Source organism: Brienomyrus brachyistius, chromosome 3 (assembly GCF_023856365.1).
Source record: "Brienomyrus brachyistius isolate T26 chromosome 3, BBRACH_0.4, whole genome shotgun sequence".
NCBI lineage: Eukaryota > Metazoa > Chordata > Actinopteri > Osteoglossiformes > Mormyridae > Brienomyrus > Brienomyrus brachyistius.
In genome coordinates this window covers 36421517-36433692 of record NC_064535.1, presented here as the reverse complement: position 1 = coordinate 36433692, position 12176 = coordinate 36421517, and the positions used below count along the sequence as shown (strand labels likewise).

Sequence of the window (12176 nt, the reverse complement as noted above, 5' to 3'; positions counted from 1 at the left end):
ACGAAAATACTACACGTTAAACCTATCATTATGCGCGCACAATCAGTATACCAAGCAGGTTTTTAATTTAGAATCCCCAAGTAACATCAGATTGTCTTTTATCCTAATTGCATAAACCACTAAATTTTCACGTGGCATGCATTGTATTGGCATTTTGCCTGCATGCCGTCTAAATAAATTTCTTTCATTCTTTAATTTATTAAGAAAATGTTGAGATGTTTTGTCGGTTTAATAATCCGTTGAAAAGCAGAGGACTTAAAAAGACTTGTTCGACAGTTAAGCAGGCTAAGCTGATTAATGATAATTCCATTATTATTTCCTACTGTTTCCTCCGTTTTCAGCTTCTGAAATAGCTATATACAAGTAACTAGGGAAATTAACAGGGATTAGCCATGTGTGCATGAGGGAAACTTTCCGTAAATAATTGTAATTTTCATATCAAGGTTACCGATAAACATTCCTAATCAAGGCCGGACTAAAACTTGGGCTAACCTGGGCTGTCGCACAGAGCCCTGAGTTGTAGGGGCCTCAAATTATTTTCTGCCTTTTGTTACAACAACATTTTATACTGTAGGTGCCCCCTGTTAATAATCTAATGGCGCTTTTCTGCTGACATACAGGAACCAGGCTGTACCACAAAGAGAGACTAGTTACAACGAGGTTCCAGCTAACTTCAATTTTCCACTGCAGAAGGGTCGTCTCGGTAAAGACGTTGCCGGGTTTGGAGAGAGACAGCGACGTAACATCAAAGGGACGTTTATTTACTGTTCACATGGTGTACATCATGATTTACTATGTGCTAATTTCTGCTAGCACATCTGTGAGAATCACCGTGTTATATTAGCATCAAATGAATTAGCTTGCATAAAGTTGCATTATGAATACATACTTTTCAGCTGTTCTCTAGTACGTTTTAAGCAAGAGGTTGGAAATCTTCAAGTTTCGAGTTAATTGGGAATGCCTTTTTTTCTTTCAGATACACAAAAATCAACATAGGTCACCGATATCTCCATGCGGGTAAACCAGTCAGAAGGTGTTGACTAACCCAACATGATTTAATCACTCTGTAGGCACTGCTAGTAAGCAGGGCCACGGTCAGTGTGGGTACGGCCCGGGTACGGCTCGGGCACGGCCCGGGTACGGCTCGGGCACGGCCCGGGTACGGCTCGGGTATGGCTCAGTTCTTCGTGGCAGCGGAAAATTGTCATTACTCTTCAAAGCACAGTTTGGATTATGTTTATGTATGAAACCAGTCCTGTGGTGAACTGGCATCCCGTCAATGTTCCTAAAGAAGCTGTGGAATGTATGTATGGATGTATATTTCCAGTGTATATGAGGTCATGTGAGGATGGCCCAGTTCACAGTTGTGCATCTCCAGACTGTGCATCTTCACAGTCCACCAGAGTAATAAAAAGCCAAGCAGAACGGGACATCTCTTATATGTCACTAATATATGAGAGCAGCACATCTTGACTTTGGACTCACTGTCCACCTTAGCACCTCTGTCTGTCTTGCTTGCTCTCCAGCTGTCTGATTCCAAAAGCCCTCTCCTCAGCTGGCTGCTGAGATGAGAGAACATGACCTTCTCTGTATATCTTGGTGACAGTCTAATGACAAGTTTTCTCCCCCGTAAGGTTTCAGGAAGGAGAGGAGGAGGGAAGAGCTGTCATGTAATACGGCCGTACGCCGTCACACGGAGCCGCTAACATTTTTTCCTGGATTATAGTGCAGTCCCGTGTCTGTAATTACACTACTTTTGGTTAGAGGCGACGGGGTCTTCAGAATTCCTCTTTTCCCTGACATGAAAGGCTCTGCCCAGCTGTTTCATGGATAAATGGCTTCCAGCTGGTGGGTCCAGGTCTCCATGAGGAGGCGTGCTGCTTGGAACCTTCCACATGTGAGAGGGGGGGGGGGTCACAAAAGCTACGGTTGTGTGAAAAAACATGAACGTGGGGGTGCTTCAACTAAAGGACGCTAAATTCCAAGTGTGTGAGTATGTGGAACACAAGGGAGAATGTCCATCTGTTCTCTTAAGTCTTTAAATATCCTACTCCGGTTATGGACACCACTTAAAGTATGATTCCGTGTTTTCGGTAAGTCCGCTGACTGACGGCTAAAGTGTGGCTAAGGAGGTTTCTGGCAGAGGTGAATTCAGCATGAAATGGGAATAGAAGATGAGCAGATATGGGAGCAGAACGTAAGGGAGGCATGCTGTAACTCAAGATGGCCGCCATGCCGATTATCCGGGCCAGTTAACAGAAAGTTGGAAAGTGATCCATGCTGACGGACTGACCTGCGTCGTCTTAGATAACAGTCACATACCTACGGTGAACACATATGCCTTTTAAAGAAGAACCAACTGGTAACAGACAGACGGCCAATCAGGAAGGATTGACATCGGATGTGGGGCATCAGCTCTGATTAGGCGACGTAAGATCAGGTGAAGCAGAACCTGCTGTCCTCATACCCACGGTGTTTTGGGTTCCTCACTGAGGTTACATCTGGAACTCCTTTTGCGGGGCCAAGACACTGGGAGCCAAAGGCTGAATTTGCAGACGTGTTTTTGGCGGGAAACGGCTTCTAACCATGAGTCAGAGCGTCACTGTCGGCTTTGTGACCCGGGAGATGATGCACGATAAACGTGTCGGAACAAGCCAGCAGCAGGGGGGGTGAGGAACAGGAGTGTGGACCAGCAGTTGTGAAAAAAGCCTGGTCGCCGTGGGAGACACACGAAAATGTCACGGCGTCCGAATATGACGGTGCTCTATTGGACTGCTGTCCTGTGTGTGTGGCTATCCCAGGGAGAGCCTGTAAACAGAGCCATCTGAGACGTGCAGAGGTTGAATGCGGCTTTCGCTGCAAACAGACCCCCACGCCCCCAGACAGCCCATGGGCGGGAAAGAGGGGGCATTTGGCTGGCAGGGAGAATCCTGGCTTCCCGAAGCTACAAGGACTGGCCCTTGTTTCCTTTGTGGGACTAGCTGGACATCTGGGCTGTGACATGGCGGCCGCCCATCTGGAACGGCTTGCATGGGCCGCGCGCGGTAAAGACCGCTCTGCCAAGAGCGCGTCTTTAATCGCTCGGTTTTCACAAACGAGCGACCATGACCTGAGGGGACCCCGTATCCTGGAACTCTCCGGAATGCTGTGCCCCCCTCCCCACTGCCTCGTCTTCCTTCTTTCCCATCATGCTCTCTCCCGCTCTCCCTGCAGCTAAGTGAATAAGCTCTCTGGAGGAGACGGGCTTCTCCCCGTCCTGCAAACAATGGGCCTCCTCTTCGCCTATCCCGGTGTGAGGCCTTTGTGCTGGAGGCAGCGGGAGGAGCAGATGGTGAGGTCAGCTCAACGGAGCCATTTCGGGGGGCCAGGAGGGTGGTACAGCCTGGTGTCCCTGGTACCCCCTTGATCCCCCATAGGTGATCTTTCCTGCTATGGTCCGTACCCCCCCGCGATCCTGCATAGGAGAAGTAGGTATAGAAAATGGATGGTATTTATTGTTTGATCACTGAATATGCTGTAGAGACAGGACTGGGGGGTGGGGGGAACGGGAGCACCTGGAGGAAACCCCACGATGACACAGGGAGAACATGCCAACTCCACACACATGGAGCCGTGGCGGAGACTCGACTCTCTGGTCTCAAGCGGTGTGAGGCAACAGTGCTAAGCACTGCACCATTAAGCACAAGAGAAAGCTTGTCTAATGAATCCCTCATTCCTAAGCACCTTCATGCCTTTTGAGGGAGCTTTCGCACCTTATATGTGGTCCAGCAGCTGCTGGTCTTGCTGTGGCAGCCCAAGGGCAAACAGGTGATATCACCTCCATGCACTGAAATTGTGGCTTTTTCCACTGTGTGACAGATCTAGGCCACGGGAAGGTTAAAGGTACCCGCTGATAGACAGACAGACGAGCAGCTGCCGTTTGCCCACGGATGTCTGGTTATCTCCACTGTCCTGTTGAAAGCCAGCACCTTTAATGTTAAGGCCTCTATCGCTCTGACTATTATGATAATACTAATAGCATGAGTGATGTGGCTTGCCCCAGAAACCATTGGGGGTGTGGACATGCCCAGAGGGTAGAGGCGTGGCTTATCGAGGGCCTATCAGGGGACGTCGGCAAGTAAAACCAACGGCTTCTTCATTCCAACATGTTAATGCCACTAATACCGGCTCAAGTCATCCTACCTTTAATCTTCATAGGGTTACTGATACTCCCCCCCCCCCCTCCACACACACACACACACACGCACACACACACACACACACACTACTGGAGTATCCTGTAATTATAATAGCAATTATAATGCAATTGAAACTGCACGGAACTGGCAGAGAATATTAAATGACATTATAATGAGGGGAATACCATTTGGAATGTCCCGGAAGATCACGGGGTGTCCATGTGGGATCATCCGACTGAATGTTCGTGCTCTAATCCGCACAGCGTTCCCTCTGTGCTGTGGGAGGCCAGGAACACAGCAGGAATTTTATAATCAACTGGTTAACTTAAAACGGGTTACCCCGAGTGAAGTTATCCCGAGTGAATATGACAGGAACGGAGCTTGTCACGGTAATCGACCCATTCAGTATTTTACGTGCGACCGTGTGCAAATAAGCCACCATTTACATGCTAATTAACATCGACTCCTCCATCCATTTGACCCCAAAGGCTGCCCCGATTTGCACCTCAGAGGATCAAAGGCAGCTAATGGCTTAAATATTCTTCTTTCTAACTCCAGATCGTGTCAGCTACCATTCTTGCGCTGCAGAAGAAGCTGAGAAAAAGCCTACCAGTATGAGTCAGACACTCGTTGAGTCGTATTTTTGGTTTGTACCATCTACATGAATGATCAATAAAATTGGCAATATGCCCTTACGTATGACTGCTGGAAGTTATCGCGAATCATTCATTCGGTGCTTTGATTCATAGAGGTGCAGAGCAACCTTGACGGGTTAGGGCAGACCCTAAGGTCACATTTGAGCTCTGCGTTTATTGGCTGTGGAAGGAAAGCACTGTGATAATGTAAAATCCATACTAACATCTCCACACTTACTGGTGAACCCGGGTGCCTGTCCCGCTGCAGAATTGATGAATTATTCATGATCATCCAAAACAGTGGAACATTTGTTTGATTTCGTTTCCAAGGTGGTATATCGTTTACTCAGATCTTTCAATTTAAGCTCAGTTCTTGGCGCCTTCACAGAGCCGTGCCAATGGAAGTTCATCCAAAAAAGAGCGACTCCTCTGAAAAGCTCAGGGGGGGGGACCTGTTTGTCCTGCTCATTTTACATTTTTCACACACAAGTGTGTGACCGAGGGGTCACTGCGAGGACGTAAAAATCATACAAAACACCCAACGCAAGGAAACACCCCTTCATTTTTCAGCACCAAGCTAAATTACTGCACATTCCTGCAGTCACAGAATTTCATAATCCTGTTGTGATGTTCAGCAGGTTACCTGCTTCTGACTCGGATTACAAGACGCCGGTGCCTTGGAGTCAGCGCATTTATTTTGGCACCAGAGAGTCTTCAACCCCAGGATGTGAGTAATTATGAGAGCATCGTTTAATCGGCATAATTTCGCCGGCTCGACATGCTGTCGCAGATATCCAGGGAAGACGTTAAGTCTAACGAGAGCTCGGTGGTGGAATTTTGGACATATTAGAACACGGGGGGCCGTCAGGGGGTCGTGCTTCCTGTCCATTCCTCAGCGATAGGCAGTGCCAACATTTTGGTGAGATGCAGAAAGAGAGTTTGAACTGTCAAAATGCTGAATTTTACAGATAATTTCACAGGTTCAACTGCTGCTTTTACCATTTATTGCTGCACTTTTCTTTCGACTGTCCCATGCAAACCGTGTTACAGCCTGACAGCAAACTGAACCAGCAACCGATACCCTAAACTAGTATGCTAACCTTAACTAGCAACACCTGCCCCCTTCATCTGATCAATACTGCCATTTGCCCCTGATCGCTTACATATCACTCATGTTTTGTGCGTTTGACTGTTGGGTTGGTCAGGCGGAGGTCATCTGGAGGTCAGGGTTTCTACCATCTCCTCCCCCAGGATGCTGTTGTTTTGTTGGGATGACATCACTGCTTATCCGATTTGCTGGGTGCCCATTGGCTGGAAGCTCGCGGCATTCATTCCCGCCAAGCCTTGTCACCGCCAACACCGGCGTGTCAGATTCTGAGCTCACAGATATCTGACATAACAGGAGGCAAACATGTTTTCGCCGGTGCGCGGTGTGGCCTGCTGTTTTTCCCTCTTGTGTAATAGTAATCGGTGCCCATTGTTCTTAAAAACACAGGCTGCTCTGCACCCAGTGAACCCAAAAAACAATCAGGTCTCACAACAAAGAGCACTTCTCCAGGGCTTCCCGTCATGTGACTGCCCCCTAATTCCCTCTGCAGCCCTGCATGTACACCCCCTCATCCAAAGCAAACCCCCCCCTTCCTCTTTTTGACCTCCCTCCCTGCTGTTTGTCGTCTTCTACAGCTGTACTCTGGTCATGTGGGCTTTCCGGCACTGAGAACCTCCATGAGCAGGAAGCCCATATTTGGATACTGTGATAGTGTGTGTGTGCGTGTGTGGGGGGGGGCTCTCATTCCACGGCACTCCCAGTGTTCCCCGCAGACGCCAACCTCGCCTCGGAGCTGTTTCCGCCCGGCTGCGTTCGCGGGAGGTGGCAAACAGCACGGATTACTCACTGCATCGCCGCTCTCTCTTCCTAAATGACACGACATCATTTTCTTTCCGAGTGGGGGGGGGGGGGGGGGGGGCTGTTTTTTCCTCTCAGGAAATGAATTCAGTGCATTTGTTTTGAGTACAAAGCTGGCAGCTGTTTAAATATCAGGAGAGATTAGTCACACTAATGAAAAGATGGGCATGCTGTTCCGGGTCTACCAGTGTGATGATACCTCATCCAGGTGAAATAAATAAAATGGAATGACATAAAATGTGCTGGTTACTTACTGTCAGTTGACTGTCACTGTCCAGAACCTACAAAACAGCTGCTCCTATGGTCGCCCGTCCATCCATAAGTGCTTATGCACTATGAGGCGCTGCTGAGCCCATCCACCCTCCCAGGAAGTACAGGGCAAAAGGCAGGGGACCGATTCACTTACTTAGCAGAAGAATCTGGGTGTTACCTTCAAACACCGGCACCGTTAACCAGAGTGACCGTTACCTTTATCCATTCAAGGACTCCCACCCGACGGTGCCACAGTCACGCACTTGGAGACTAGGGTTCGAATCTCCACCCTGGCTCCATTTGGAGCTTGCATGTTGTTCCTGTGTCATCATCGCGGGGGTTTGTCCACCATCCAGAATCATGCCGAGGTAAACTGCAGCTGCCAAATTGCCTGTAGGCGTGAATGGTGAGTGTGCCCTGCGATGGGATGAGTCCGGAATGCTAGTTTATTCATGCGAATGTTTAATATTAAAGCAAAGCACAATCCATTGTTCAAATCCATATCGATCAATCCCATATGTACTTGGAAAAGGTGAATTATGAAATGAAAAATTTACAATTAATCTACATGCCTCATCTGTGAGTATTTATGAGTATTATCTGTGAGTGTTATCTGTGAGTGTTATCTGTGAGTGTTATCTGAAATACAAAGCCCTGTGGAAATACGATATGGGCGGGACGCATCATGGATTTCTCCTGGAAAGGACCAAAAACAAACCAAAGAGGGAACCTACTGGGTCAAAGAGAAATGACAGGGGTCGATGTTCAGTGCGTGTTTGCTGTTCTGACTGGCAGAGAAGCTGCCAGTCACTGTGTCGTCTTCTACGTAAGCCAAGCGGGGCACTAATGGCTACGTGCCAGCCCTTGGCCAGGTTCACGACACCTGCGCTGTTGTTTTGAGTGGCGTGGCCCGTGGGCCCTGGTCAGAGGGACTCTCCTCTGGTCTGGTCGCCCCCTATCCGGTTGTTTTTGTGAGAAGCCACTACATTAGCTCCGTCCTTCCTCGCGGCGGGACATTCCGACAGGGAAGCTCGCTTCCTGCTGTTTTTGTTCTCACCGGCTAAAAAATAGCTCTTCCTGTCGGACTCAGCATAGAGGCCTAACCGTAGAGGATAATTATGGCTCACGTTTGGTATAATTAGACTCGTTCGGCGGAGCTGAGTACGTCTCGTAGCAGAAACACTGTCATGCCTCCCTGCTCTGATTCACTAACTTGAGCGGCAAATGCTGGGTTCTGGGGCCTGGAGAGAGACACTTGAGTGTGTGCTGGGAGAGCAAAGCATACACACACACACACACACACACACCCTGAATCCAGCTGCATCACCGCCTATGAGAATTTTTACCCCCCCTCTCAGACTCCCATATTTTCATCCCATTGCACAGACGGGATATGCCGGTCCATAAAGCAGTCCCTCGCTGAAATCTGTGCCCCAGACTCCTGTGGGCGAAGAACAGCCAAGAATGAACCTAACCACACCTGCCGGGATGATGGTGAAAGTAGCAAAACATCTTTCCGATTTATTTTGTGAGTCTGTCATGTGACACGTTCCCCACTTGTCATGTGACATGCTCCCCACCTGTCACGTGACACATTTCCCACACGTAGTGAAACGCTCAGACATCAGCAAATTGATACCCACCGAAACCTGAAATACTTTACACTGTAACATCTGCAATGTAAAATAACATTAGAACAACGTTGTTATAACAACTGCTAGATACTACATATGCGTTGCACTTCTTGACATCCGCAGCCTGCTGCTGATACTGATCAAGGGGTCATGAAAACACACAGAGGTAGCAGGTTTCAGTGGCAAGTTTAAGTCATTTATTTCCAGGTGCCCTCCGTGTGATTGATGGTGCGCGGCAATCCCTCTGCTCTCTCATTGGCGCATCATGACCCAGCTGACCTTCTGACCCAATTTAATTTGAGGGTGTCATGTCGGGTCGGGGGGGGGGGTCGCGTGTCCCGTGATGACTCCGCCCATTGAATATTTATTTTTGTCCAGAAAGATTGTAATTTGTCGCATGGCTGACATGTGCCTAGGCAACCCGCTGCATCACACTCTTCCTGGCATCGCCGTAGCGACCTATCGCTCGCTCGCGCCCTGCCAAGAGGAAGTGGTGGCCAGCCGCAGCTGAGGACGGTGAAGAAACACATTGTCTCCTGCAGGAGCGTAGCCACCGTCCCAGGGCCTGCTGGCGACCAGTGGGGGATTCTGGGATTGTGGATTAGCCTGCGCTCATGCCTGCTCTCTGTCGGTGAGATCCGCTGGTGCTGATGGCGAGGAAGTAGAGCTGGCCGAGGAGTGTAAGTGCACACAGCACAGGATGTTTTTCTATTCCAGCACCGCGTGTCTGAAGGATTATGTCATCTCAATTTTAGGGCGTGCCGAGGTTTACAGGTGTAGCAGACTTCTTACAACATAACTCATTAAAGATGTTTACATCGCTGTCTCAATGAAAGCAGATATATTTGCCAAGTAAATTTTTCTTTACAGTTAAAAGAACGCCCTGTCTTCCAAGTAGTTGATTAGACATGTAAGTAATTATCTGCACAATGTACGCAAGGCTGGAAAACAAAAACATCCTGTTTGCTACGACACTACAGTAGAACAAAACATGGACATTACTCATGCTGTGGTCGGGAGAGACCGATATTCCTGTGATCATCTGTCTCTGAAATGCACTCCTGTTTCCATGCTCGGCTGGAGAAAACAAGAGGGAATCAAGTCCACTTTCAAAAAGGAACGCCAAAGATACAATGGGGTATGGAGTTATAAACAAAAGACTAAAAACTTTAGAGATTCCTTAGAACGTTCATTCCTTTATTGGGCCTCTCACCAAGAAGCCATGGATTTTTGGAGGAGAATGAAGGCCTGATAAGACGTCATGACCTTTTCAATGCGGCAGTGGAACCTGAGAGCTCTTGGGGGACTCACTGAGTTGCTATGGTGTGACCAATTCTATGTGAATATTTAGTGACACGTGCTCATGCATGGCTGATAGCCAATCGCCTTCCCCCTGCTCATCGTCATGGCACCGATAAGCCCAGGGGATCCTGCCCAGTCACGACGTCCTTTCATCGAGTTCATCCAGGGTGGAGACGTTCTGCGAAGCTTTCGGAAGTCTTAGCAGGAAGGTCCACATGGAGCCACTGCGCGGAAAACCCTTCATTTCTCGTTTCGGCTTCCATCTGCTGCCCTCGATGGAGAACTCCAACGTGAGAGCTCGGTTCACCGTGAAGACCGAGTCCCCTCGCACCACAGCTGTGAACAGAGCACCCTTGCTGTTGGCGTAGTGGCCGGGCAGGGCTGTCCACTGGCCCGAGCTGAGGTTATAGCAGTCCATCACGCACCGCAGGAAGTCGTCTGAGGGTCCGTTGCGCATGACGTAGAGGTTGTCCCTGTGTGCTACCATGCAGTGCCCATAGCTCTGGTTTCGAATGAGTGTCGTGGTCAGACTCCACACGTCCCTGCTGGGGAGGTACTCATAGATCTCTGTCGTCTCCATGGGCTTCCACAGGCACACAAATATCCTGTTCATTGTCTTAGTGCAGGCCACGCCGGCCGCAGGTCGGGGCAGGTGCGTAATGAAAGACCATGAGCCAGTGGAGACATCGAACTTCTCCACCGATGACATCACCATCCTCTCGTACTCTCCACCGATGGCGTAGAGGCGATCATCGAGTCCTGCCAGCGTGAAGTTGTATCTCGGCTGCCGAGGCCCAGCTAGCGTGCTCCACGCGTCTGCCGTGGGGTCGTAGCAGAAGCCGGAGTCCACAACCTGCTTGTGGACGCTGTGGACCCCACCGACGATGTATAGCTTGTTATTAAGCACTGCCACTCCTGCCATGGAGGTGCTGGCCTCGTAGGGTAGCCGCGTGAGGACTTTCCAGTCCTTCTCGTCCTCGTCCAAATAGCAGATGGTTCTGGTGGAGGCATGCGGCAGCTCCTGGAAGTTGGAGCTAGAGTGCGTTCCCACAGCAACAAACACCTGGGGAGAGAGAGACTCCACATACTCGAGGAGCTCCACTGACAGACACCTGGCATCCTCCTCCAGATCCTGGTACATGTCTCGGATGAACAGCGCAGCGCTATGGAAGAGCTCTAGCAAGCCGTATTCCGCGGCAGCGTGGTACACCAGCAAACAGTTGTCTGAATTCAGGATGTTGATGAGGTGTCTGGTGAGCATCTCCACCTGCAGGAAGGCAGCGCATTCGATGGCTTGGACCAACCTGTCGGCACCCAAGATGGGCCGATCGCCTCCCAGGACGTCCAGCATGATGGAAAAGCCCCCAGGGCTCAGCCCCTGGACGTGAATCTCCTCTTGCAGGCATTCCCTCATTCCTGACTGGAATAGCGCTCGGAAGTACTCGCAATGCTCAGTCAGGATCGCTTTAGCAATGACGAAAACACTCCCGTTCACCCGTACCTTCAGCTCGGCCTCCTGGACGTCCCGTGGTGAATGGCTGTTAGTCTCGTCCGTCTCCGGCTCTGGGTCATGACAGCTGCTCGGCTCCATCGCGTTGCCGCTGGTGTGTAACCTGCGGAAATGGGGCCGGTAATCTGGCACCAGTTCCCTGTGCCTTCTTGGAATGTCTCCCGCTCTTTCCCCACAATGAGGCCAACGCTGTTCGAGACACAAACTGTGCTGCCACGAAGTCGCCAGGCTGGCAGTAACACCAGCGGCTTCTATTCACAGCCGCGGTATAAAAATAGTCCTGGCTATACATAGCAGCAGCACAGGGGACATGAGTGCTACAATAAAGTAACAAAAACCTACCTGCAGGACAAACACACCTCATCTAAGCTGCAATTCAGGAAACAATAACTGATATTTTCCATTTATGTTCCTTGCATTTTGTGGAAATTTTAAGTTGTCATTAATCCAATGAGATTCCATTTTGTGTTCTTTATATTCTGCTCATCATAACCTTTCTCAATGACATCACAAATGTAAAAATATATCCACTGTAGTGATTTAGCAGACTGATGATTATAGAATTATTGATGTGGAAATGCAAATATGAAAAACAGATATTTTTGAATTTCTTTCCCTTGGCATTTGCGGTTTCAGTTTTAATCCCTCAATTTTTTCCGATAGTTCACTTTAGCCGACATCACGTCTTCTCGTTGTGGTCGTTACGGAGTGCGTTCGTAAGGAAAACCGGGCTGTATGGCACACCTGCGGGGGGGGGGG

General features: G+C 49.4%; 1 protein-coding gene across 1 annotated transcript; it reads right to left on the bottom strand.

Moving 5' to 3' along the window:
- Nucleotides 1–8508: 8508 nt before the first annotated feature.
- On the bottom strand, nt 8509–11794 carry LOC125739558 (kelch repeat and BTB domain-containing protein 13-like). The gene has a single exon (XM_049009790.1). The coding sequence runs from the start codon at nt 11496–11498 to the stop codon at nt 10044–10046; it is 1455 nt and encodes a 484-aa protein (XP_048865747.1). The 5' UTR covers nt 11499–11794; the 3' UTR covers nt 8509–10043.
- Nucleotides 11795–12176: the final 382 nt, after the last annotated feature.